The sequence below is a fragment of the Cinclus cinclus genome, chromosome 25, assembly GCF_963662255.1.
Source record: "Cinclus cinclus chromosome 25, bCinCin1.1, whole genome shotgun sequence".
Taxonomy (NCBI): domain Eukaryota; kingdom Metazoa; phylum Chordata; class Aves; order Passeriformes; family Cinclidae; genus Cinclus; species Cinclus cinclus.
The window spans coordinates 5,878,003-5,903,839 of NC_085070.1; the positions used below are offsets into that span (position 1 = coordinate 5,878,003).

The following is a 25,837-nucleotide window of genomic DNA, read 5'->3' on the forward strand; positions in this document are numbered from 1 at the left end:
ATGCTCTCCTGCCTGGCCAGGGGGAATCTGCTGGATATTCTCCAGGAGGGCTTCACCGAGGTAAAGCCACGTCCCCGGGAGGAAGGCAGGATGGTTTCGTGCAGAATCGTTGCGTTTCTCGGTGCTTGGTGGGGAGGAGGAGGAAGGAGAGCAGCGCGGCTCCTCAGCGGGTGTTTGATGTTTGGTGAGGAGTTCGTGGCCGGTTCTACAGGCGGGGTTTGCGCAGCTCCGAGGGTTTTGTGCTTTTCTCGCCGCTTTGCTGCTGTCCCGGTAAATAATATAAACTGCTGGAGCTGGTGGGGCAGCGTTTATTGTGCAAAATCCGCTCCTCTCCCGAGGGATGTGCGGTGTTTGTGTGGCTGGGGGTGTAAATCTGCCTTGTGGATTCACGTTTCTTGGGAGAGGCTGACAAAGAGCTGGTTTGGGTTCCCCCCCCCATCTTTTTTTTTTTTTTTTCTGTAAATTGAATCCCCATGGGATTGAAATTCAACTTGGCCAGGAAAATGTAATTTTCAAAGTGTTCTTTATTTGCCTATTCTGCCAGGAGAGTAATGAATCGTAAAATAAGGACGTGCACCAAGAAACTCCGGAGATGGGAATCCTGTGGCTGTGTGGGGAGTGCGGTGGGACTTCCCTCTTTAGGGAGCACAAAAAAATGAGGTTTTTTTGATATTTATGGACTCAGTAATGCCCGGGCAGCCCATGCTGGAGCACGATCTGCTGTGTGTAAGCTGAAAATGCGGGGGATTTGCTGGAACCACAGAGTGGCTGCTGTTTCATTTCTCACTTGGTCGCAGGGATCTTCTTTCGGTTTTTTTTTTTTTAATTCTTTCTTAAAGCGGGGAACTGAATCCTGTTCAGTGTTCGGTGACTCCTCAGCCGTGCAGCTCTTGCGGGCTGTGCCTCCACGACCCGTTACCCACAGAAAATGAACATTTCACATCCCTGCTGGGCTTCTCCAGCGGGAAAACGAACTGGGGGTGAAACCCGAGCCTCCCCAAGCCCCGGGAGCGGCCCCAGGTCCCTCCTTGGACTGCTGAGCAGAGCTGGAATCGCTCCATCCCCTCCTCCTCACAGTGTCAGGCTCGATTTTAGCCAGCCAAGGTCTGGGTTTAGGTCGAGCTCATGCTTCCTGTGCTCGGGGGCAGCACATCCTCCTCAGGCACAAATAGTAACTTATTTATTAATAAAGGGATGAATAATGGGAGCGAGCCCCGGTGTCGTTCAGTGCCTCACCCCGCCTGGTTTTTACCCCCAGGCAGCTCAGCTGAGGAAAAAACTTCCCTCTCCCAGCAGAAAAACAGATTCACGGGATCTCTGCCTGCTCACACACTGCAACAAAAGTAAAACTAAAATCGGTTTAGCGAGGGCAGGACCTGTGATTTGCCAAGGACGTGCACCACAGCCCTGGGAAATGCACTGGAAACGAGAGAGGAGCCGTGCCGTTCCACTCGTGCTGTTGTCACCTCCAGCTCTGCGCCCTGCCCGTCTCTGTTTGCCTGTTTAGGTGTTTATTGATACAAAAATTAACGTGGAAGCGCGTCCTCATTAATGGATGTGAGACCCCTCTGACAGCGCAGGGTGGTGACCAAACCCAGCCGGGGAAGTTTCTTTTGTTGCCTTGCCTCCTTTCCCCTCTGTCTCTCCATCCTTCAGGCTGAGGGCCACCTCAGCAGCCCAATCATCCCCTAATTAGTGCTGGAGCAGGCAGCGTCCTTGTCCTTCCCAGTTCTGCGCAGCTCACGCAGGACCAGCGCTTTCTGCGCCGTGTGAGGAATCGCATCCTGCTAAAGGCGCCCCTAAATTGCCCGATTGTCACTTCAGGCCGCTTTATTTCCCTTTTCCCCCCTCCCCTTTCAGACTCGCAGCCCTCGTGGACGCCGTCACCTGCAGACATCTGAAGCCAGGATGGTTTTTTTTTTGATGTTGAGATGCAGCAAAGTCCCCCCCCCAGGGGCATTAAAACCCCTCATTAATATCCTTGAAGGTGTTTCCCTGCAGTTTGTGGGGACTTCTTCTGCTCCCAGGCAGATAAATAATTCAATCCCGCAGCTGGATGGTGCCCTGGGGACGTGTGGCTGCTAAAAGCAGGAATTTATAACGAAAGGGAACCGCAGAGAGGGGTCTCATCTGTGCTTTGTCCATGTGGCCTCAGCCTGTCCCCCCTCCTCGGGGAAATGCAGTTTGTTTCTGTGCTGACACTTCTGGCAGGGCTTGGAAACAGATGGGGCACAGAGAAATGTGTCAGGAATGAGCCTGCTCTTCTAACAATAGCGCACCTTCTCTTTTGCGAGCTGGAGGATCGCTTCCTCTGGCAAACTTAATTACGGGGCTGCTGTTGTGCAGTGAGTAATTTAAAATAACTGTTTTCATCCCACCCCCACTGAGGTTCTGTTGAACAAACAACTCATTCCAGCGAGGACAGGGAGACTTTAGGGCGCAGGCAGAGGTGGTTTGGAAAGCAGAGCCTCCCACCCAAGAGCAGTGCAGGGTTACCTGCCCACCAGGGGAGATGTCTCCGCACCAACTGCTCCAGCCCTGTTCCATGGAATATTTCCCCTGGTTCTCAGCCCAGTGGGTAATTCCTGGATTTCCTGTCCTTCACCCCTCTTTGCCACATCCTTTGGTGGGGTTGAGGTGCCACGCTGCCTGTGAGGGGTGAGTCCTCACCCTGGGCAATGTCCTGGGCTGCTTTTTGGTTTGTTTTTCTATTTGGGGTTATTTTCTGGCTCTGCTCCCCTCGGGGCAAGGTCCTGATCTGTGACAAAAGGGTCTGAGCTGTGTGATCTCAGCAGAAGGAGCTGGCACTCACCCTCTGCGTGCTGCCAGGGCTATTTATAGGATTAATAGGATTCACCATGGAGAGCTGTTTTGACTTCTGGCTCCCTCATCCTGCTCGGCCCGGTGCTCCCTGGAGCAGTGAACCCCTCCCTGGACACACCAAGCTCTAGAGGTGCTGTTTGCTCACCCCAGCTTTGTTTTGGGGTGAGGCTGGCAGCGTTTCACACCTTCCCCACCCTGTTAAAGCCACGGGGAGGTGGCTGGCTCTCAGGAACCCTTTGAGCCTCTCCAGCTTGTCTGACCTGACTGGGCTGCCCTGAAATCCCTCCAAGCCTCCAGCACAGCCAGAAGACACAGCTGGGACTCCCCACACCTGGATTTACACCCAGATGTGCTTTAGCAGAGCATTCCTTGCTCTGTTATCAATTTTCCCCCAACCCCTGGGGCCTGGCCAGCAGTGGGACTTCTCAGCAAGGGAGGGATGTATTTGCTGCTCTATGGGATTAGGGCTGGAGCAGTCAGGACTCAATCCCTGCCTTGGTGGCTAAGCCAGGCTGTTTCTTGGCAGGGTGTCTTTGCAGAGCATTTGCACAGGAACACTCACAGAATTCTGGTTTTCAAACCATTTTACCAGGAATTAGAAGATTATTGCAGCTGCTTTATGGGTAGAAAGAGGTAAAGGGGATGTCACGCTCCCAGGAAGTCATGGGCAGAGGGAATTCAAAATTGTGTGTCCTAAATGTGCCTTTAGAGCCCTTCATCCTGGGTCAGGGATCCTCCCTGGGTGTCCCTCCCCTCTGCAAAGTCCCTGCCTGCAGTTTTGGAGTCCTGAGGAGGATGGGGATCCTGCTGAAGGAGGAACAACGCTCCTTTTCTTCCCTTTACCATGGAGGGAGGTGTCAGTGCAGGTGCTTGGGCACTCCTTGGGTTTTGTTTGGGTGTACTGGAACCATCCCACAGCTCAGGGTGAATCATGTGCTCCAAAGTCCTCTTTGCACTCAAAGCTCAGCTTTTCCCCAGTTTCTGCTTTTTTATATATTTTTTTTGTCTGTAGCTGGCACAGAAACTCTGCCTGTGTGGGAGAAGAGCCTCAGACACCTGGAGAGCATCATGTGAGAGGTGCTGCTGGTTCAGGATCTTACCTTTGCATTGTTAAGCCCTTTCACAGCACAAAATAGTGAAATACTGGTGTATTTAGGCACAGGTGGGAATTTCTTCATCCTGCACTGGAAGTTGGATCACTCTGGAATGGGCCATGGAAGTTTTTGGCTTTACAAGAAGCAAAAATCAAAGGGGCAGAAATAATTTAGGGAGTTTGGATGGAATTTGGCCTTGCTGTTTACACTTCAGCTCTTCCTGTTAATTGCTAAGGAATGGACTGAGAAAAAGGTGGAAAACTCTGCAGTCAAAAATTCCATGTCCTGCTGGAGAGCTGGGCACTCTGGAAATCAACACTTGCTTTAAATTAAGAGATTTTTGAAGGGGAACCCCTGTGGGTGCTGTTGGTGATTCTGGCATCACTGTGGTCAGAACCGGGTGCTTTTCACTGTTGGGTACATCTCAATACATTGAAAAACCTGAATCACGTTCAAGCATCAAATTTGAGAGGGGAAAAAAAAAAATCTTTTGCTGTCTTTGAGAGCAGAGGGAATAGTTTTCTTTGCTTGGGAGTTTGTGCTTTCTGCTTCTACAAAGGCCCTCTTGAACAACAACAACAACAAATAAATCAGCAAACTGGAGGAAGGCTGGATGGAAAATTACAGTTCCCATCTAATTAAGGTAACGTCAGAAAGCTTAGAAATCATCCAGGGCCTCCACCAGCACATCCTGATGCAATTAGGCTGCTGCAGAGCTTTGGTTCAGGGCTCTGGGAGGGAGGAACAGTGAATTCCTTTCACCCTGGGAGCACCAGGGCTCCTCTTGGTGACCTCGGCAGAGCTGGGGCTTGGGCAGTGGCCACAAACTGGGCTACAAAGGGAAATCAGTGCAGAGAGCCTCAGAAATGTCATTCCAGCAGGGTGATTCCCTAAATCCAACAGTAGTGACGGATTCCAACTCATCAAAGCCGTGCAAAAAGGGAAATCGTCGTTCCAGGAGGATGATTCTCTAAATGCAGTGAGAAGGATGGATCCAAACTCCCCAAAGAAATGTGGAGAAGGGATCTGCTTCTAGAAGGGTCTGCTGAAAGATGAGAGCGAGCAGGGCAGGCCCCCCTTGCCAAAGTAATGATTTTGTCCATTTGTTCAACAACAAAATGTGCAATATTTTAATCTCAGAGAGCTAAAAAATTAACCCCATATGCCCCAATCAGTAATTTGCCCGTGGAACTTTGTTAGGATGTCCTCTAGTCCCTAGCACCTTGCTTTAAGAATCTTTTCCTGCATTGCAAAATCTTGCAGAGTAAGACAAAAACACCCCACAAAGCCCTGCCTTGGCTCCAGCTGCCTTCAGGTTCAGCTGCTGCTCTTCCCCGTGGCCAGGTACAGGTAAAAGGGGCTTTTTTTGGAACACAAAGCTGTGTTAATGTAAACAGGATTAAGCTTAGCTCCGCCATAATCCCAAATAATGTGTGTTCTGTACAGTAAACCCCCACACCAGGCTGGTTTTTCTCTGAAAAATTCTGAGTTTGGAAGGAGTGTAGGTGAGGAGCTGAGCTGCATGAGCCCTGAAAGTTCAAAGTTTGGGCTGACAAGGAGCTCAAACCAAAACTCAGGGGAAGCAGGAACACTTTGGGGTGTGTCATGTTTGTTCCCAGATTTTGTATTTTTTTTTAAATTTTGTTGGCTAAAAGGAGATGAGACGTGTGTGAGAGCGGGTGCTGTGGTGCCTGCAGCCCCAAATGGGGATGGCACCTGTGGGTTTGGGGCATTTCTGTGGGAAAATTCAGGCTCAGGAGTGTTTTGGGGTGGTGGGATGGGCTGGGAAGAGATGCTGCTGCACATCCCAGCAAATCTCAGTCCTCCCCGGGCTGGAAGCTGATACCTGGAGTATTTTCCAGGAATGATGTCCACCCAAGCAGCAAACCACGTGGCTCTGATGATATTTAGGGCTGCGTCGAAGTCGCTGCCTTGGGGTTTGAAACAAATGGGATTCCGAGAGGGCGGAACAAAAAACCTTTCCCTTTTCCTAGAGAACCAAATCTGTGGATTTAGAGGAGTGAAGGTGAGCACCGAGGACTCGTGGCTGTGCTGAAGGTCAAGGTGCAGCCCACAACGCCCCTGTTGTTCCCCAGCTGATGGAGAATTGAAGCATTTTGGACTCTCCAGCTTCAAAACTTGCCCTTGGCTTTTCTGCTGAGCAGCTTTGTCCCTTCAGGCATTTCACAGCACTTTGCCATTTTTAGGTCACTAAAATTTTTCTTTATTTCTGATGAATTTCCTTGCTAAGTTCAGTCATGTGCTCCCCTCTGCTGCCAGCAGTGACAGCTCCCTCCCTGGATTTTTGTGTTTTGCAGCAATCCAAGGCTCTTGCTGAAGTCTGCCAGGTTTTTGGGTACAAAGTTAGGAAATGCTCTTCAGTCCAACTGTCCAAACGTCTGCAGGAAAATCTTATGTTTAATGGGAAAAACCCAAAACCAAGCAAGTCTGTTTTAATGAAGTGTAAGTCTGCAGAATCACAGCAGCCATGAGAATGAAACCATTTGGTGACATCCCAATTCCACCACCTCCTTTTAATACTCATTGTTTAAAATGTGACTGCCCTGGGATTTAGGAATGGCTTTTTAAATTTTTTTTTCTTTTACTAATAAGAACACTGTCAACCTCCTGCTGCTTTTAAGAGATAGGGACTAAAAGCTTGCCAATTTTTTTTTTTTTTTTTGTGAATGCACGAGGAATGTTCTGAGGGAAGGAACAGAAAACAAACTGCTTGGTGAAAGGGTTTTTCCTTTAAATGAGACAGAAGTGGAAGAGCCACAGAGACTCCTCCAAAAACAAGATTTTCTGCAGGCTGGGAGGGGCTGTGTCCTTGGGGAATCAGTGCCAGCTCCTAAAATGATTAGAAAAAGTAGAAAATAAAGACTTCTGTGGATGCCAGAATAAGAATAAGAATAAGAATAAGAATAAGAATAAGAATAAGAATAAGAATAGAAATAAATTGCTGCCACTTGAGCAGAAGAATCTGCAGAGCCTCTCCCCATGTCAGGCCAGTTACTTTATTTAAGGTATGATAGTTTATAGTTAAATTTTATTTCCTGTTAAATTTGTGTACAGGTTAAATGGGGTTGTTGAAGGGTGAGTGGGTTTTGTTGATAATTTTTTTGGTTTTTAGTTTATGGATTATTTTCTGGATGGAGATTATAGTTTTTTGAGTTGTATTTTTGGCGGTGTTTTATTGAAGTGGTAATTGGTATTTGTTGATTTTTTTTATTTTTAGGAATTTTATTGTAGATGGGTTTTTTGATAGTTTAGGTAAGGTGTTTAATTGTTTGAAGTTTTTTGTTTTTATAGTAGTTATTTTAAAAATTTGAGGGTTTTTTTTTTTTGCCTTTTGAACTCTTCATTTTGGAGTAAGTTTATGTTTAAAATGCCTGGGGCTTTGGGGTTAGTTATAATAGGGCGTTCTATTTATTTATTTTTAGCTTTGCTCCAGCAAAGATGGGTCAGATCTGCTCCCTTTTCTCCCCACCAGGGCAGCCCCTCAGCCCCATCCCCTCGGAGCTCCCCAGCCCTGCTGAGCGAGCAGAGCTGCTCCACACAGGTCCCGGAATTTTGTGAACCAGCACACCCAGCCACGAGTGATTAAAGCTGGATTTCCTCTGTCAGGACAATTAAGAGCCAGGCTGTGAGCAGATTGTGACTTTGCTGGGCTGTAAAAGCATCAGCTCTGCCTGAGATCATATGGAATGGGGGTTTAAAAACCTGCTGCATGGGCACAGGAATGGGCAGCTCAGTGAAAAGGGAGCTAATCCCATCAGAGGATCAGTGAGTCCACCCTCCATGGCCTGCCCCGGGGGATTGCAGCCCTGCAGGGCTTAGAGAGAGGGGCATGGAAAGGGAAAAGTCACTGGGGTCTGCTCTTTGCCTTGGGGTCATTTGTGCCACAGGGGTCCTCAGAGTGCCCAGGATCCCGAGGTTGAGTTTCCCTGGTCTCTCACAATTCCCAGGATCCCGAGGTTGAGTTTCCCTGGTCTCTCACAATTCCCAGGATCCCGAGGTTGAGTTTCCCTGGTCTCTCACAATTCCCAGGATCCCGAGGTTGAGTTTCCCTGGTCTCTCACAATTCCCAGGATCCCGAGGTTGAGTTTCCCTGGTCTCTCACAATTCCCAGGATCCCGAGGTTGAGTTTCCCTGGTCTCTCACACTGCCCAGGATCCCGAGGTTGAGTTTCCCTGGTCTCTCACACTGCCCAGGATCCCGAGGTTGAGTTTCCCTGGTCTCTCACAATTCCCAGGATCCCGAGGTTGAGTTTCCCTGGTCTCTCACAATTCCCAGGATCCCGAGGTTGAGTTTCCCTGGTCTCTCACACTGCCCAGGATCCCGAGGTTGAGTTTCCCTGGTCTCTCACAATTCCCAGGATCCCGAGGTTGAGTTTCCCTGGTCTCTCACAATTCCCAGGATCCCGAGGTTGAGTTTCCCTGGTCTCTCACAATTCCCAGGATCCCGAGGTTGAGTTTCCCTGGTCTCTCACACTGCCCAGGATCCCGAGGTTGAGTTTCCCTGGTCTGTCAGAGCGAGCAGGACCCTTGAGTTTCCCTGGTCTCTCCCATACACAGCATCCCTGAGCTGCTGGGCTGTCCCTGTTCCTGGCTCCCAGGGCCCGAGGCAGATTCCTGCATGCAGGAACAGAAACTGGGCCACTGGAAGTGCTGAGGCAGCTCCCAGGACATGCAGGGATTGTACAACTGTTCCACATGAGTGTCACAGAGGGAGGCTCCTGTCTCTTCCAGGAAACCTGCCCTGGTTGTGCTGGAGTTGTTCAGTGGGCAATAACTCAGGGTTCCCTGCTCCTGCACTGTGGGTTTTGTGCTTTCTTGGTATGAAAAGAGTGGGGCACAGAGTGAGCAAACTGTGATCCCCAGAGCCAGGAGATGCCAGCATTGCTCTGGCTCAAATGCAGATGGAATGGAAAGCTCTGTGCTCAGCTCAGGAGTCCTGCCCTGCTCCCTGCTCCCTGCTCCCAGCCTGGAGCAGCCAGGCTTTGGGATGAGAGCTCTGCTGCTCGTTTTCGAGGGCAGAAGACCGAGACCTGGGAAGATCAGAGAGAAGAGCGAGATCCCTGGCACCCCCCCTGCAATGCCAACATTTTGTTCTCTGTTTCAGCAACAGCTGCAGGCTTACGTGGCCTGGGTGAATTCGCAGCTGAAGAAGAAGCCAGCAGTGAGGCCAGTGCAGGACCTGAGGCAGGACCTGCGGGATGGGGTCACCTTTGCCCTGCTCATTGAGATTGTAGGTCAGTGCTGCCATCTGGACCTGTTTTTCCCCCTCAGCCCTGGCTCTGGCATCTGTCAGGCAGATGTTGCTGGAGGGGAGGGGGCGGCTGGGAAGGAAAACAATCGGAAATCAGCTCAGCAGTGCAATTCTGTTAAAGCCCTTACGGTTCTGAGGCAGTGCCAGCAGATGGGGAAACCTGGCAGGGGCACGGGGAACTCCACAGGGCTGCCATGGAGTTAGGGGGGATTTTTGGGAAGGGTGACCCCTTTGCTGATGTCATCCCTTCTCCCTGGGCAGGGGGACAGGGAATGGGGGTGCAGTGAGCTCTTTGTCCTTGCTGCTCCTTCCTCCTCATGCTCATCCCCTGCCCTGGTGGGGGACAGTTCTCCAAATTCTCCCTTGTGCTACAGTTCTTCCCCAAGTTCTCCACTCTTTCCATGGAGCTCAGCCCTTTGGGAAGAGGCAGGTTCAACGTGGGTCCCTCAGGGGGCCACAAATCCTGCCAGAATCCTGCTCCAGCCCCCAAAACCTTGACACCATCCCAACAGAACCCCAAACCCAGTGATTCCTGATGCTGGGTTCTTGTTAAGCAGGACAAGAAGCCCCATGTAGCCCCCAGAGATGAGACCAGAGCAGTCCCAGAGCTTCAGTTCTCCTCTGACAAAGCTTTTTCACTTCCTTCAGCTGGTGAGAAGCTGAGTGGCATCGAGGTCAACCCCAGCAGCCAGCAGGAGATGAGGGAAAATGTGGAGAAAGTTTTACAGTTCGTGGCATCCAAAAAAATCCGCATGCACCAGACGTCAGCTAAAGGTACACGGCCCTGGGGATGATTTTAGCTGTAGGAATCCTGTCTCTGGCTTTGTTTTCTATCAAATGGGTAATTTATGAGTAAATTCATCTGTCAGTTTGTGGGGAAATTGTTGGGTTTTTTTTCCCTCTCTGGTTTAGTGAAGTGTTTGGGTTGAAAGATGGACAATGCAGAGAAAAAAAAGTGACATTTTTCCTGCTACTGAGCACTCAGAAGATCAGGTAGTGGTGTAATAAGGAACACAGGCTTGGAATCTTTCACCAAAAGGACACATAGACCTGCTAGAGTGAAAGGAGACATGGAAAAAATATTTGTGGTTCACTGGAAGCCATGGGCTGGAAACAGAGAGGAGACACAAGGCACAATCACATGTCTGTGGCGTGGTTTAGTCAGGACTTTGAGCAGCTCTGACTAAATTGTTTTGGGAAATCTTGGTCTGGAAGAGTGGCTGATCTTTGCCATGACAGCAGCGTGCTGGAAAAGACTCATGTGATATCACTGGATGTGATTAAGGAACATTTGCAGGGCGCCTCAAACAGTTTATGGCACAGGATGCCAGCACTGGAGAAACACACTGCTGTTGTGCCTTTTGTGTTTTAAAACCAGGGAATTCTCCGCTAATAAAGGCAGCGGTCAGTCCTCAGTAACTGCTCTGCTTCTGAAGGAACATTCAGTAATTAGGTGTGCAGTAATTAACTGCTGGAAATGGCCACACAGGGAGGCTCGGGGCTGCTCAGAGCTCTGAACCTGTGCTGCGGAGGTGGCAGGCGCTTTGCCGTGCCCCGCTGCCTTTAATTATCTTCACCCCATTAACGACCCAAACGTTTTGCGTTTCGCAGATATCGTCGACGGGAACTTGAAATCCACCATGAGGCTGATCCTGGCTTTGGCCGCTCACTTCAAACCGGGCTCTGGCAGAGCTGGCTCGGGGGGCAGGAGCTGGCCAGCACCCCCGGGCGGCCTCCGGCCGCGCTCGGCCGCCGCCGTGGCCCAAGGGGCCGTGGCCGCGCTGGCCGACGTCCGGCAGGGTGTCCAGCAGTCCGGCCGGGACGTGTTCAGGCACAGACAGAGGTGAGGGGCTCCTGCCCGGCCGTGGGGCGAGAAGATCAAGAGCTGGGCACTGCACGGTTCAGTAGGAGCCAAGCCAACGTCACTTTGTTGTTCTTTTCTAACCCTAGTACATAACTTTTCTCCTCCTGCACGCGATCATTGGTAGAAGTCGTCTCGCACGAGGCAAACATGCAGAGTTTTCTACTTTTCATTGGTTTCAGACTTCCTTGGCATTCACCTTTAGCTCTTCTTGTCTCACCCCTTGTTTTTTTGTGAGGCCACAGCTGTTCTTATTTCTTTTCCAAGGGCAAAGCTACAGGCCTAGCTCAGGCTCATAAAAGCATTGATATCCCTTTCCTGCCTTGTTCACTACATGTCCATTTTTCTCTAAAATAATTTCCACAATGTGAGGCTAGGTTGGATTCAAACGGAAATGGAAATAATTGCATCTTTGTCCATTTTATTCCTGGCAGGAGGAAGCTCCTGTTGTGCAAAAACATCTAAAAAGCGTCCTGGCAAATGGGGCACTGACCTGGCTCTGCAGCCACCCCAGGTTTTACAGCAAAATAGCAGCAGGGTCTCTCTTTATCTCCCTGGAACAGAACAGGGAGTTACAGCCTGGGCAGAGGGAACTGTGCTGCCTCCTTCTCCCCAGCTGCCCTTGGTGCTGCCTCCTTGGAAATGTTCTCATGCCAAGCGAAACAAAAGTCAGCTTTTCACCCCAGAGCTTTAATTCCAGAGCTGAGGATGTTTTACAAGTCCATTCTGGCTCCTCCATTGCCCATCCCACCGCTTTGACGGCTGCTGAGTCCTGGGGATGCTGAAAATCCACACACACAGAGGGAATAATTCTGAAAATCCCATTTGCCCCTTGCCAAAGGTGCTGTGTGGGTGACAATAACAATAATAGCAATGACATTTAACTGGGGCCAGGTTCTGGGGATGTGCAGGGTTTCATTTACACAGCTGAAGGTCATTTGTCCATTTGATATTGGCTCCAGGGAGCACCCACGGAACAGTGTGGAAACGAGGCTGAAATGGTCAATTTTGTTGAAAAATGAAATGTTAAAGGTCTCCCTTGCAAAGGCCTTGGAGTTCTTCAGAAAAGCCAGTCCTTGTGATGTTTCCTTGCATTCCCAGAGCTTCTGGAGTTTTCTAGTCACAAAATCAGGGATGAGTTTAAAACACCAAGGCCTGTTGGCCTGTTTTCCCTTAACACCAAGAATATGGAGATCCCTGATAGGAAAATTGGCTTTTTTCTGGCTATCTCCTTTTCCTCACCTGCTTTTCTTTAGCTTTCCCGCACTTTTTTTTTGGAGGCACAAGAATTCCGGGTGCACTCAGGGCCAGGCTTCCATCATTTTGTGATTGTCACCCCCAGGACCAGCAGCATGGATGAGGAGATTGAGAATCCCTACTGGAGTGTGCGGGCCCTGGTGCAGCAGTATGAGGGGCAGCAGAACGTGCCACTGGAGTCCCACCCTTCCAGGTGAGGAATTTTACTGCCAAGATGTTATCCTTTGCCTGACGTTCCCTAAAGTGCCTGTTCCCCTCTCCAAAAATCTGCTCTGTTCTGATGGAAAAGGGCTGGTCTGGAGGGCGAAACCTCAGGAATCAACGTGAAGAAGTTTTCTGTTGTTTTCATGGGTATAAATGGATATAAATGGGTATAAATGGATATAAATGGGTATAAATGGGTATAAATGGGTATAAATGGGTATGAGTGGGTATAAATGGGTATGAATGGGTATAAATGGGTATAAATGGGTATAAATGGGTATAAATGGGTATAAATGGGTATGAATGGGTATAAATGGGTATGAATGGGTATAAATGGAAATGGAGAGAAAATGCAGCCCAAAAAAGGGGCTTTTGAAGAAGAGTTACTCCAGTGAGGGAGCTGATCCAGCATGGAGAGCTCTGTAGTAAATGGAAGCCGCTCCCTGCTCCCCCAGAGAACCAGAAGCCACTGGGAAGAGCAGGAACTGTTACTGAACACACTGGAGCTCCCTCTGGAAACGGGGCTGTGCTCCAGTTAATCTCATCTGGAGCAGATCTGAGGGCAGGGCTGCACGTGGGGAGCTGCAGCTCTCTTCTTCAGAGCCTCCCGTCCCCCCTGAAAGCCCCAATTCTGATTTTCCACGTCCTTCCCCTGCCTGGGCTGCTCCCCGAGTGCCTCCCTCCCCTTTGTGTGGGAGTCAGGAGCTCATTTGCCAAGGACAGATTGCCACTGACAGCCTCTCAGCAGGCAGGACGTTTCCCCAGCGTTTCTCAGGCCAATTTTTATGCTCCACAGCACCAATAATTCTCTGCCTACCTGAAAATTAAGGTTGCTTTGCCCAACAGAGGAGAAAAACACAAGAGTTTGTGTTTCTCCCCCAGTTTTGCTGCGTGTCATGGAGAGTGTGTTTATAAATAGAGTTTTGGAGGAGTGTGGGGCTCCCAGTGAGCCAGGGCTGGAGCAGTGCCTCCACATGATGTCAGCAGTGTGCTTTTGAGGCCGGCCTGCCGGGGGAGATGTAAAAATCCTGCTCTTGGCAGCAGCATTGCCTGGGTAAGGCCACAGGCTCTTGAACCGAGAGCTCAGCAGTGCCACATTCTGTTCCCTGCTCTCATCCCTCAGTTTAAGGGAGAGGGAATATTTGGTGTATTCTTCTACCCTATCAGCTGGTTGCTGGTTCCTCATATTTTGGTATTTTTTTGGTGGTAAACAAAAATCTCTCTGTGCATCCCGCATTTTTATTTATTTTATTTTTTTTTTGTCATGAATTCTCTGCCCACAATCCAATCGTGATATTACTGCTGCTAGGGCAGAGCACAGCGAGAATTTTTCCATGAGTGATAATCAAAAACTGGGAGCATTCTGCCCCTCCATCTGCTGGGGGTGTCTCTGCTGACACAATTCTGCACGATGAAAACACAATGCTTTCCCTTTCCTCGGGGGGACAAATGCGCTCAGCTCGCTTAGGAGAACCGGCTGGGAGAAACGAGATGTTTTTTTTAATTAGTGAGGGACGTTACTGAGTGCAGCAAACCCCCCTCCATCACGACCCTGCTGCTGTGGTGTCCCAGGGCAGCATCCCCAGCCCTGCAGCGCTCAGAGCTCTCCCATCCTCGCTCGCACAATTCCCAGGGACGGCAGCGCCAACCCGAGCAGGCTGCCGAAATGATTCATGGAAAAATCTGCCAAAAATCAGATGATTCCCAGGCCGCCGAGCCCCTCACCCATCCGTCTTCCCTTTCCCCTCCCCTTCCAGCAGCATTCCCTCCCCCACCCCTGGGCCAGGCATCTCGGAGAAAGGCTGAGCCTGCACAGCCCTGTGACAGCAGGAGGGACAAGGAGCCGTGCCTGGGGCTGGGGAAGAGCCTGGGAAAATCCCGCATCCCTCTGGAAGCCGGGGAAAGGAGCCTGGGAAAATCCCGCATCCCTCTGGAAGCCGGGGAAAGGAGCCTGGGAAAATCCCGCATCCCTCTGGAAGCCGGGGAAAGGAGCCTGGGAAAATCCCGCATCCCTCTGGAAGCCGGGGAAAGGAGCCTGGGAAGAGCCCGCATTCCCCCAAGCGCAGGGACCCCGCGCCGGCAGCAGCTCCTTCCCTTCCCTTCCCTTCCCTTCCCTTCCCTTCCCTTCCCTTCCCTTCCCTTCCCTTCCCTTCCCTTCCCTTCCCTTCCCTTCCCTTCCCTTCCCTTCCCTTCCCTTCCCTTCCCTTCCCTTCCCTTCCCTTCCCTTCCCTTCCCTTCCCTTCCCTTCCCTTCCCTTCCCTTCCCTTCCCTTCCCTTCCCTTCCCTTCCCTTCCCTTCCCTTCCCTTCCCTGGGAGGGATGGGATGGGATGAGAAGCACCCCCGGCAAGCCCGGAGCCTTGTGATGAAAACAACCGGCTGTGCAGCTGAGCAAAATGCAGCGGCAGGAGACAAATAACCTGCGAGGAAAAGCTGCGGGAGCCAAAGGCAGGCTGCAGAATTCCCCGGCTCCGGAATCCAACCCGTTTGTGGGAGCTGCGGATTTGGCTCTCGGGAGAGCCTGAGTTGGTTATTTTGTGTGTGCGGTGTCGTTTCTGCCGGGAATCTTCTCGGCACTCTGGCTCGCAGAGGTTCCTGCAGGAGTTTTGGCCACCAGCGCTGAGCCCTGCGCTTGTGCAGGGAAGGAGGCATGACCGGGATCCTGCGGAGTGTGTGAGGCCAGAGCTTCAAGGGGGATCATGGGAGGGAAGCAGGTCAAATGGTGAGCGACTGTGTGCCTTGTCCTGGGGAGCAGCAGGGATGGGGTGTTTATGGCAGTTCTGCCTTCTGGGGTTCGCTGCCCTGAAGCCTGGGCTGCGCTGGTGGATCTGGGGCTCGGGGGAGGCGGGATGTGGGTTAAGGAACCAAGTGGTGAAAGGAATAAAGTGGAGCAGTTTGAATTATAAATCTCTCTTGGAAAGCTTTCATTTCCCAGCCCTCGTTTCTGCATGCTGTAATAGAAAACTGCTCTGCGCTTTTGAAGGCGTTGCATCAGCGGGTATTTCACACTCTGGTGCCTTGGACTGATGCACAACCTGGGCAAGTGTGTGCAGCATTAACTGGGTGATGCGGAAAGCAGCCTGACCTGTGCTGCTGCTTCAGCTGCCTCTGGCTCTGCCGCTGTTTGCAATGTTCGGGAGGTGGCTACGGATGCTGGGTGAACCCAGAGGCATTTTGAACCAGGAAAACTGCCTGGGAAGGGTCTGGGATCGCCTAAGGGAATGTAAAGGTGTCTGTGTTCTGGGGACCGATCCCCAATGTGGTCCCTTTTACTGGCTTTGGGCTGTGGATCCAGTGCTGGGAGAAGCGGATTTGGAATGTTATTTCCGGGCTCGTGTCCTTGTTTTTCATCCTGCTCATCCTTTTTGGCTCCCCTGTTTCACCACCTTCTCTCCCATCTGTGGCTGGTGGTGTTTTTCTGGGACAGCTTTTGCACGGGTGAGAGCCAGCGGTGCCTCGGGGTGAGGGCAGGTTCAGAGAATCAGCTGGGAATAGGAGGGAGGGAATTCTGAGATCTGTTCCTAGAAGGAAATGCAATCCCTCCTGGAGCTGCTGGCCATGTCACACCAGCTGGGCTTCCTGCTGGCATCCGGGTTGTCTGAAAGTTTCATCCTTTCTTCTGGCCCTTGTTGCATAATGCAATCCCAGCAGAACAGCCAAATAAAATGATAAACAGCATTAAAAAAAACCCCAAACAAACAAAAAATGAAAAACATCAACATAATTTTATGCCATACCCCCATTCAGCAATGAGCAGGAGCAGGGGTTGATTTTAAAAATATGTCTACTGAGGGACTGCTGTGATGGATTTGGAATTCCTGGAGGTAAATCCTGGAGCAAAGCCAGGTGGCCAGGAGCCCTTTAAGCATCATGCACACACCTGAAAGGACAGGTACTGTCCCTGGTGGAGATTTCTACTGGACAATGATTATTCTTTCACTTTAACACGGGGGAAGTCTGGACCACAAAAAAACTGGACTCAGGTCTGTAATTTGAATGAGGGCAGGCTCATCCTGGCCGTGGGAGTGGGGCAGGCAGGAGCAGCAAGTCATTTCCATCTCTATTGCAGGGCTTTTCCCATTCTGTGGGAGCTGTGGGAGACAGAGCAGCAGTGCTGGGAAGATGCAGGGAGGGAGCTGTTGAAGCCTCTGATTTTTCTAAACCTATTGTATTATTTTCACACTGTTTTTCTTTTTGTTCCCTGCCCTTTGTTTCTGTGTTGGGGGAAAATGAAAAATTAACTCCTGCTCACAGTAGCAAGGATTAATTCCTGCGACTTTCGGGGTACATTGAATGGGTCAGTGAGCTTCAGCCACCTTTTGATGTTGTCTGGGAGATGCACTCAGGAAGAATTTCTGAGAAAAAGATTGCTTGAACCTCTCAGTCAGCTGAGATGGCTGCTGTGAAAATATGTGAGCACTTCCAAGAAGTTTTAATCAAAGAACGAGTGAGTGGAATCTGACTCTCAAATATATTGGGATTTAAAGTTGAAATGATTCGTCTGAAAGCTCTGGAGCAAGAGATGAAGGCAGGCTGGCTTTTTGTTCCAGCAGTAACTTATTCCTGAGTGTGGTCCTACCCCTGTGTGAGATCTTGAATTAAAAAAATTACATGTCCAGGTTGGGCTGTTGAAGGTTTCTCTGGGATGCAGATAATTCTGAGAAGAAAGTGAATATGGACAAATATTGTTGAAAATTATCTTCATCTAAAAGAGCTGTTCCTGCCTTGCTCTGCAGCCTGACCTCACCCAGCCCAGTCCACAGTGCAAAGAGTGAATCCACTGTAGCCCCCTCGGAGGAGAAGGAGAGACTTGTGATCCTCCAAACTGAAGAGACAGAGACTAAAACAGGTAAAACATTGGGACTTTTTTTGTGTGGTAAAAGCTGAAAAGCTGCCCAGGGATTGGAATTGTTTAATGCTGCCTCCAGGTTGTCCTTGGGGCACCGAGGGGTGCTCTGCAAAGCACACAGGTGCTTTTCCCCTCTGTCACACACAGTTCCCCAGTGCTGTGCTTGGAGACCTCCCTGAATCGTGTGCAAAGTTATCTGGGATAAAGTGTGTTCAGGAAAGCTCAGTTTGCCCCAGGAATGAGGTTTAAATCCTTGGGGTCAGACGAGCTGTCACACCTTGGCTCAGGTGAGTGGTGCAGGTCTCCTGGGCACATCCAGCTCCTCTCTCTTGCAGAAGAGGTCGAGTCTCACTTCCAGCCTGAGTGGCAGGCAGGGAGCTCTGGGTCCTACTTGGAGAACTCATGGGAGGAGCAGCTCTTGGAACAGCAGGATCACCTGGAAAAGGAAATGGAGGAGGCGAAAAGGATGATCTCGGGTTTGCAGGTGAGATTTCTCTTCTCAGGGAGCCTTCCCTCCCCGGGTCACCCTGCCTTGCATCAGTCATTCCACGAGCTCGGCTGAACCTTCCCATTTGGCACATTCTCCCCACGATTCTTCATTTGTGGGACCCTCCCCTCCCTGCCCCTCGGGCCGAGGTGGGTTTGGCTCTGCCTGGGGAGCAGAGCCCCTTGATCCATATGGTGAAGGCGCTGAATTCTCTCAGGAACATCCCTTTCTGTTTGTGCTGGGAACCACAGTGCCTTTGAATTGTAAATATTTATGTGGCAGTAAACAAAGCAGAGATTGTGTGAGCAGCACAGGCAGCTGGGCAGGCACTTTCCCCGGGGACAATGGGCAGGACACAAAAGGGTCACCAAAAAAAATTTAAAATTCCTTGGCTCACTGGTAAAATCCAGCTGCATTTTGTGCCCACTGGGAGCAGGGACAGGAGGGACTGGCACTGCTGCCCCCTCATCCCCTGGGAGTAGGGAGAGGCAGCTGATGTGGCCAGACAGGAAATTGGATTTGGTTCATTGATTTTCCTCCTCTTACTCAATAACTGAGAGGCTCCAGTTCGTGAGAGTTTGGTTGAAATATTGGGGATCTGATGCACAAACACTCTATAAGGTGCTAAAGCTAAGACTTCACTCCCTGTAAATCTGAGTTGTCCTTGTTTGGTTCCTTCTGTGGGGAAAAGCAAGGGCTGACAGACCCCTGGGAGAGCTTTGTCAATCTTGTTCATTCCTGAAAGAAAAACAAAAACAAAAACCAAATTCATTTTTGAGGGGAATAAATCAGCAGAAATAGGAAATAAAGCTGGTTAGGGACTGTTCATAGGAGTGACTGCTGGCCAGAGCTGCAGCTCACCTATTTCCCTTTGAAATCTCTGAAAATAAGATTTTTTCCACCCCCCTTTATCTCCCCAGGCTTTGTTGCTCAATGGGTCTTTACCTGAGGATGAGCAGGAAGGGTCCTTCGAACTTTCTGAGCGTGGAGCCTGCCCCGAGGAGCAGCTGGTGAGAACATCCCTGGACCCAAATTTCCCTGCTGCAGCTGCCTATTGCCCTGCCCTGCCCCTGCTGCACAATAACCACGCTGATATTTTGCACTCAGATCATCATCCGAAGCCGTCTGGACCAGAGCGTGGAAGAAAATCAAGATCTGAAGGTTAGAGGGGGAAGAGAGGTTTTGCAGATTTCTCTGCTTGATTTTTTTGGGGAAAATGGAGTGGGGATGAGGCAGGGTGTGGAGCATGATGGATGAAATGGGGAATATTCTGTTAGGGCTCCAACTCTGGAGGTTTGGGACCAGTTCTGATGCTGGCAGAAGTGTTTGGTGTTGGCCTGAAGGACAGACTTGGGGGACTGGGCAATCATTTTTTTCCTCAGGACTTAAATAACAGATCTTAAGAGACCTCCTCAGCTCTTTGTCATGTTTGTAACTCATTAAAATTTCTCAGGGCCTGACTGGCTCTTGGATCTGTGGGAAAAGGTGGGATGTGCCTCCTCCTGCAGCAGAAAACACCAGCTCTGGTTGGTTCTGAAGGGGTGACAAGGTGCTGTTTAATCAAATTGGTTTGCATTTGCAGAAGGAGCTGCTGAAATACAAACAAGAAGCTCGGAACCTCCAGGGAATAAAGGTGAGGAAATGGGCATTTCATCAAAAATAAACAGCAGTTCTTTAGGAGAGTAGGGCCAGCAGCAACCACACAGCTTTGAGGAATCTCAGATTGTGGAAGGAGGAGTACTGGGGACTTGGAGGTGGGAGATCCTGTGGTTTATTGCTGAATTTTTAGGTAGGTACAAGGAGCTGGATTTTCTCTTTTCTGTTCTGTCTGTAAGATTGTGGTCAAACATTCCCATTTTTCTTTTTCTTTTCCCCCTGTTTCTCCTAAACAAAAAAGAGGCATAAATTGCTTGGTTCTCCTGGCTCTTTTATTCCCTCCTCTCTCTTGGAGCACACACCCAGCAGCATTGGCCCAGTGAACTCATTCCTGCCAGCACAGGGAAAGAGCCTGGGGTGTCCCTGTCCTGCCCAAAAATGGCTCAGTTTGTGCCTCTGGCATGGTGAACACTGCTGATCTCCTCCTGACAGAGGTATTTTTAGAGCTGCCTGTCAGAAGGGAGCAAACAGCAGTAGCTGTCCAAGGTTGAGCTCTGGGTGAGTGAAAGGCGCAGAATTAGTGCTGACTTCGGCCCCTCCAGAGAGGATTTCACTGCACAACTGGGTCACACTCAGGGCTTAAAGCTCCTTGTGTCCTGAGCTGATCTTGGCCTCTCCGTGCCCTCTGGATGCGTGGCTGGAGCAGGAGCTGCAGGGCACTGAGTGCATCCATCAGAGCCAATGTTCCCCGCTTCAGGAGCAGAAAACTGAGGCTGAAACAGAGAAATCTCTCTGTGCTGGCGGCCAAAATGATGGCAGGGAAATCACTTTTGGGTAAGGGAGAGGCAGGAGGGCTGAGAGCCCTCTGGGGCCCCTGGCAGCACCTCAGCCCTGAGTGGCCACAGGGTGTTGTGGCCACTGAGCCCAGGGAAGGGTCCCTGTCCCCCCTGCCCCACCTGCAGAGATCTCCTCTCCCCAGGACGCTCTGCAGCAGAGGCTGATCCAGCAGGACGCTGCAGTGCTGCAGCTCAAGCAGGAGCTGCTGAGAGCCAACATGGACAAGGAGGAGCTGCACAACCAGAACGTGAGTCGCTGCTGCTGCTGCTGCTGTGGTTGTTTTGGCAGGGGGTTGGTGGCTGCAGCAGAGATTTTGGGGTCGTGGGATAGTGAACAAGCAGCCAAAGGTCTCTGCACAGCAGAGGCTGCTCACAGCCTGCTGGCCAGCTGTGAAGCTGGAGATTCTTGACTTCACTGCCGCTTCCTGTCCTCCAGGACCTTCAGCTGGGACACGGGGGGCTTTCCCTGATGTTTCCAGTGCTGTTGTATTTGTCCCTCCTCGCTCCCTGGCTTAGCAGGTGGAACCTGCTCTGTCCAAAGGTTGCCACCTTAAACAGCAGCTCCCTTGATTCTGCAGGTTTCTGGTCACCCTTTAGCACAAGGGGCAGAGGTTTTCACTCTCTGGGAATACCTGCCTCACACCTGGCTGTTATTCCTGCAGGTTGACCTCCAGAGGAAGGTTGAAGAGAGAAACCAGCTCCTGGCAGAGTACAAAGTAATGAAACCTCTCCCATGGGGGTTTGGGTTGTTCTTCAGCTCTGGGAATGGGATTGCTCTTTCCCTAGCACTTGGACAGCCCCGAGAAGGAGCTGCAGGAGCCAGGGGTGTTTGTAGAGAGGTGGAGGGATCAGAACTTCTTTGCATTCCCCCCACAGCTTCTTGCAGATTTTTATTGTTGTGGCTTTTGGTGGTGTCTGCTGAGTGCCCAACAGTTGTGCAGATGAGCTTGGGTGGCCTGTTTGTGCTCTGATCCTTTGGGAATCTGTGTTCTCTGGGACAGTTTTGTGACCTCAGCATCAGATCTTTGGCCAAGGGGACTTAGGGCAATAAAAACCCAATTGATCTTGTCAAACAAACAAACAAACAAAAAAGCTCTGACACTCAGCTCTAACATCTGGCAAAGCACACCCCGTGCAAGTCCCCTGGTCCTGGCAGATGACACCATCTTCCCTGGCATGGGAAGATGACCGAGCCTCCCTCCCTGCCCTGCTGATGCCCTGGATGCCTGTGTTGCAGAAGGAGCTGTGTCAGAAGGATCGGCACCTGCAGCAGCACCAGGCCAAGCTGGATGAGATGCTCAGGCAGCTTTCCGAGGCCAGCTACCAGCAGGTAGGGAGAGCTGGGCTGTCCTGGGAGATGGTCTGGCTGGCCCAGGTGGTGGTGACTCCTCTGCTGCCCCTCCACAGGTGGATTTGGAGCGGGAGCTGGAGCACAAGGAAGCCCTGCTGGCTCACTGCATGAAGAGAGAAGCTGAGGAGGTAGGGGAGCCTTGCTCCACAGGTGGGGTGCTCTTTGCCCAGCACTCTGTAGGCACCTGTCTCCAGAAACACTCCCCTTCACCCCAGACAGCTCTGACTCTGCCTTCTCACTGTCAGAGCCCTGTCAAGGCAGGCAAAGCCCCCAAAGATCTCAGCACTGAGCACTCTGGCTCAGCCTCTTGGCTCACAGTCCTCAGGGATGAAACAGTGAGGGAAGCCAGAGGCTTTCTCAACTTCCAGCTTCACCTCTGACCCTGGCAATGGTTAAGCCAGATCTCAATTTACCTCTTCCTTTTCCTGCTGACCTGGTATTGAGTCTTTCCACCTTTACGCGAGGAATTAGGTCTGTGCTGTGACCAGGAGCTCCTTGCACACTTTAGGGAGTGTCTTTATCTGGGAGAAGATGGGAGTTTTATCACTGATGTGGAAAACTCTCATTCCCTCTCATTTTGAAGTCCATAAATAGGGATTTTTGGGGAGGTCCTGACAGTCACATTTTCCTCTGCCCAGGTGATGGCTTACAGCAGTCACAGTGCCCAGAGCAATGGCTTTCTCCAGCCAGCAGGAAAAGGAGCTGCCCCCACAGCCCACCGAGGGGTAAGTGCACCCGAGGGGTGCATTCCCATCCAGACTTCCTGCAACTCTTTTATTTTGTTAAGAGAGGCTTCCCCTTGCTGGGGGGTGGAAGATGGGGAGGCAGCAGCCTGGGTTGGCCTGAGCTGTGATGTTTTGGGCAGACCAATGACTTGCAGCTGGTCCGGGACGCCCTCCGCAGCCTCAGGAACAGCTTCAGTGGGCACGACCCGCAGCACCACACCATCGACAGCCTGGAGCAGGGCATCTCCAGCCTCATGGAGCGCCTGCACCGCGTGGAGACGCACAAGAGGCAGGACAGGAGGGTAAAGGCTCCCCACAGCACTCAGCTCCTGCCCCCCACTCACCAGCCACAGGGCTCTGACAGGGATGTGACACTTTGTCCTTGCTGTTTTTTGGCTTTGCACTCCAGGTCCGGGGGAAATCACCAGCGAGCAGAGCAACTAATGAGTGCAGGGACTCCTGGCCTCCCAAATCCAGTAAGTGCCTTGCAGGTCCTGCCTTTCCACTGCCAAATTCGCTGCTCGGGTTCCCAGGTATAGAATCCCCTTGGGAATCTGCCCCCTCCAGCTTTACCTGAACAGGATCTTCCCGAGATCAGAGTTCTCTGCAAAGGGCAGGGACACACATTTATGGCTGTTTTTTTGTAGAGCACCATCACAGTGCGAGTCTGGGTCTCTTGGGCAGTGCTGCAGCACAAATAACCATGGCAATCACTGGGAAAAGGGATGTCATCCCAGCTTTCCTGCTGCTGTGCACCATCTAGTGGGGACAGAGAAGTGTTCCCTGCTCAGTGTTTAATGCCTTTCACACCCACAGAGCCACGCAGCCTTTTTTAACACCACATTTCCATGTGTCCAGAGTATTTTCTCCATACAAGGAGCTTTTAAACTGCCGGGTTCAGTCCCTCTGTTTCAGTTCTTAGGGGAGGGAAGCAGAAAACAAGGCAGGAGCTGGGGAGAGAAACACAAATGGGCAAACTAAAATCCACGCACCACCATCCATAGTGGCCAGCTGGAATGGGAAGCTGGGGGGGGATAATGGTGCTAAGGGGTGATAATCAGCGAGTTGCTGCCTTGCAGAGCTGCCTCACTCTCAGAGCACGCCTGTGATGAGCACCAGTGCCTGCACCAAAGTGTTGTACTTCACCGACCGCTCCCTCACGCCCTTCATGGTCAGCATACCAAAGAGGTGAGCTGGGCCTTCCCGACCCTCCTGTGCCCCCAAAACCAGCACGCTGATTTTCTGGGAATGCTCCCAGCCAGCACAGGTTTGCTGGGCCTTAACTGGATTTCATGCTGTTGGCTGGGAAAATTATCTGCAGTAGCTCTTGTGCTTTGTTTCTGTATTTTGGTTTTGTATTTGTTTCCCTTGCAGGTTAGGGGAAGTGACTCTGAAGGATTTCAAGGCAGCCATCGATCGGGAAGGAACCCATCGGTACCACTTCAAAGCCCTGGATCCAGAGTTTGGCACAGTGAAGGAGGAGGTAAATGTGGGACGGGGCTCTGGGATCAGTGTCACCACACAGCCCTGGGGACCACGGTCACCTCACTTTCAGACTAGTGAAACAGTGGATGTTTCCCCCAAACAAAACTGTCTTGTTTTCCCAGTTGTGGGTTAAACTCCTCTTGTGCTAAAATATTTTCATCCTCAGCAAAAGGAGTTCCATGGATGTGGCTGTGACTGCCTGGGAGTGCAGAGCCCCTTGGGCAAAGCCAGCCTGTGACACAGCTCAGGGGACGCAGCAAAAATCCAGGCTGCAGGTTTTATGAAACCTGTTGCAACGGGAGAGCCTGTATTAAAAATACAGTCTCCTACTTTCTTCTGTAGGTTTTTCAGAGAGAACTGTGTGTGTGGCATCGTTCCCTTTGTGAGCTGCAGCTCCTGCTCAGGCTGTGGGTGTGGATTGGATTCATTACAGGGACAGCTCTTGCTTCACAAATCGATTAGGGCAGGGGCAAAGAGTGACCCTCTCTGGGGACAGGCAGCAGCAGCAACTGGAGGTTGTGGTCTGACTCAGAAAAGGTGTGGTTCTTGTCTTTAGTTTACCTTTAATGTAAAAAAACAGAAAAACCACCAATAATAATCCTGGTATTCATTGGTTAAAGAAGCCTGGTCTGTTATTTAGCTAAATTGTGAAAATGTGACTCATACCTCAGCCATCATGCTCATGTGTTCCCTGGATTATTTTGGGAAATCTGACCTAAGATTTGACTTCATGCCCCTGATGCCATTCACACTGCAGAACCATGTGTCCAGACTCCAGACATGACCGAAATCCTATATTTTATTTCTTTATTTCTTTATTTTTGGCAGGTATTCCATGATGATGATATCATTCCTGGATGGGAGGGGAAAATCGTGGCCTGGGTGGAAGAAGACCACGGGGAGAATTAATGGAGCTTTCAAGCCCTGTTTCTATGGAAACCTGAGACTGTCTGCAGAGCTCAGAGAGTGACCAAGGAGCCCAAGGTGCTGGGAGACCAATTCAAGCTGCCAAAAAAGAGCCTCTGTGCAAGCCACGGGTGGTGCAGGCTGTGTGCATGGACAGCTGGCACCTGAGTGTCCGTGCCCGAGGGCAGCTGCTGTCCTGAGGCTGCAGGGACAGCTCTGTGGGACAAGTAGCCCAGCTTGGCCCTGCCAGCAAAACCCTGGAGGCCTTAAGGATGCTTTGCCCCCTTCTCCTCCATCCCTGCACTGTGTGCTGCAGGCTCAGCTGGGCATCTCCTGTGCTGGTGTCACAGAAAACTGCACTGACGGTGAAAATGTGAAGCTTTGCTTTCACAGAGAAGTTGTTGGATTGCGAGAGCTGAAGGTTGGACCAGCTGCTGTCCTGCAGGAACACAGTGACTGTGGACATTGCTGACTGACAGGACCTGTCCTGGAAGGGAAGAGTCCTCTGGAGGGTTGATGCATGGTCTGAAGCATAGCTCACCAACCTGGCCAATCTCCCTTTCTCCCAAACTCAGGCTCCCATTTCCCAGCCCTGCTTTCCCCACTTGCTCTCCAAAGCTGTTCCCATTTCCGAGACCCTCTGGGTTTGCTCTACAGATGTGGGGACTGTGGGGTCTTGGTGCTTGTTAGTTTGCTGAAGGATTTCCTGGGTGAGGGAGCTGGAATCAGCTGCTTCCTGAGGTGGTTACAGCCCTGTCCTTGCAGAGCTGCTGTCCCTGCACTCCTGCCCTCCCTGCTGTCACCTTCGTGCACAGGCACCCCTCTGCTGCTGTCCCCCCGCTGCCAGGGCCACCAAGCACTCACCCACAACAGTTCCTTGCCACGCTGAGTCCTGAAGGATCAGGAAAGAACTGCTGGGGAAAGTACAAGCCCTAAAATCCCCCAAGGGTGGATTTTCCCTTTTGGTTTTGTGGTTTTGTTTCTTTACACGACCTGTGGGCTTAGGAGCTCAAATGGGCTGTGCTCCTCCTGGGCCTTCCATGGGCTGTCTGTGTGTGCTGTGCATGAGGCTGGGAGAGGGGGCAACCTGGTTT

The 25,837-nt window shown here is 51.1% G+C and overlaps 1 protein-coding gene across 2 annotated transcripts; it reads left to right on the plus strand.

Annotated features, from left to right (window-relative positions):
• On the plus strand, positions 1 to 24,746 carry DIXDC1 (DIX domain containing 1). 2 transcript variants are annotated; one of them, XM_062508685.1, is made up of 20 exons: positions 1 to 60; positions 9,042 to 9,171; positions 9,837 to 9,962; positions 10,800 to 11,031; positions 12,392 to 12,499; positions 17,245 to 17,357; positions 17,693 to 17,841; positions 18,765 to 18,854; positions 18,952 to 19,005; positions 19,427 to 19,477; positions 20,420 to 20,524; positions 20,939 to 20,992; positions 21,514 to 21,606; positions 21,684 to 21,755; positions 22,266 to 22,352; positions 22,493 to 22,654; positions 22,762 to 22,828; positions 23,432 to 23,540; positions 23,727 to 23,835; positions 24,666 to 24,746. In XM_062508685.1, exons 1-20 carry the CDS (start codon positions 1 to 3, stop codon positions 24,744 to 24,746), a joined length of 2,052 nt encoding a protein of 683 aa, XP_062364669.1. The 2 variants fall into 2 exon arrangements, with proteins under 2 accessions (XP_062364669.1, XP_062364670.1); XM_062508686.1 differs by lacking the exons at positions 1 to 60; positions 9,042 to 9,171; positions 9,837 to 9,962; positions 10,800 to 11,031; positions 12,392 to 12,499 and adding an exon at positions 15,208 to 15,230.
• Positions 24,747 to 25,837: the final 1,091 nt, after the last annotated feature.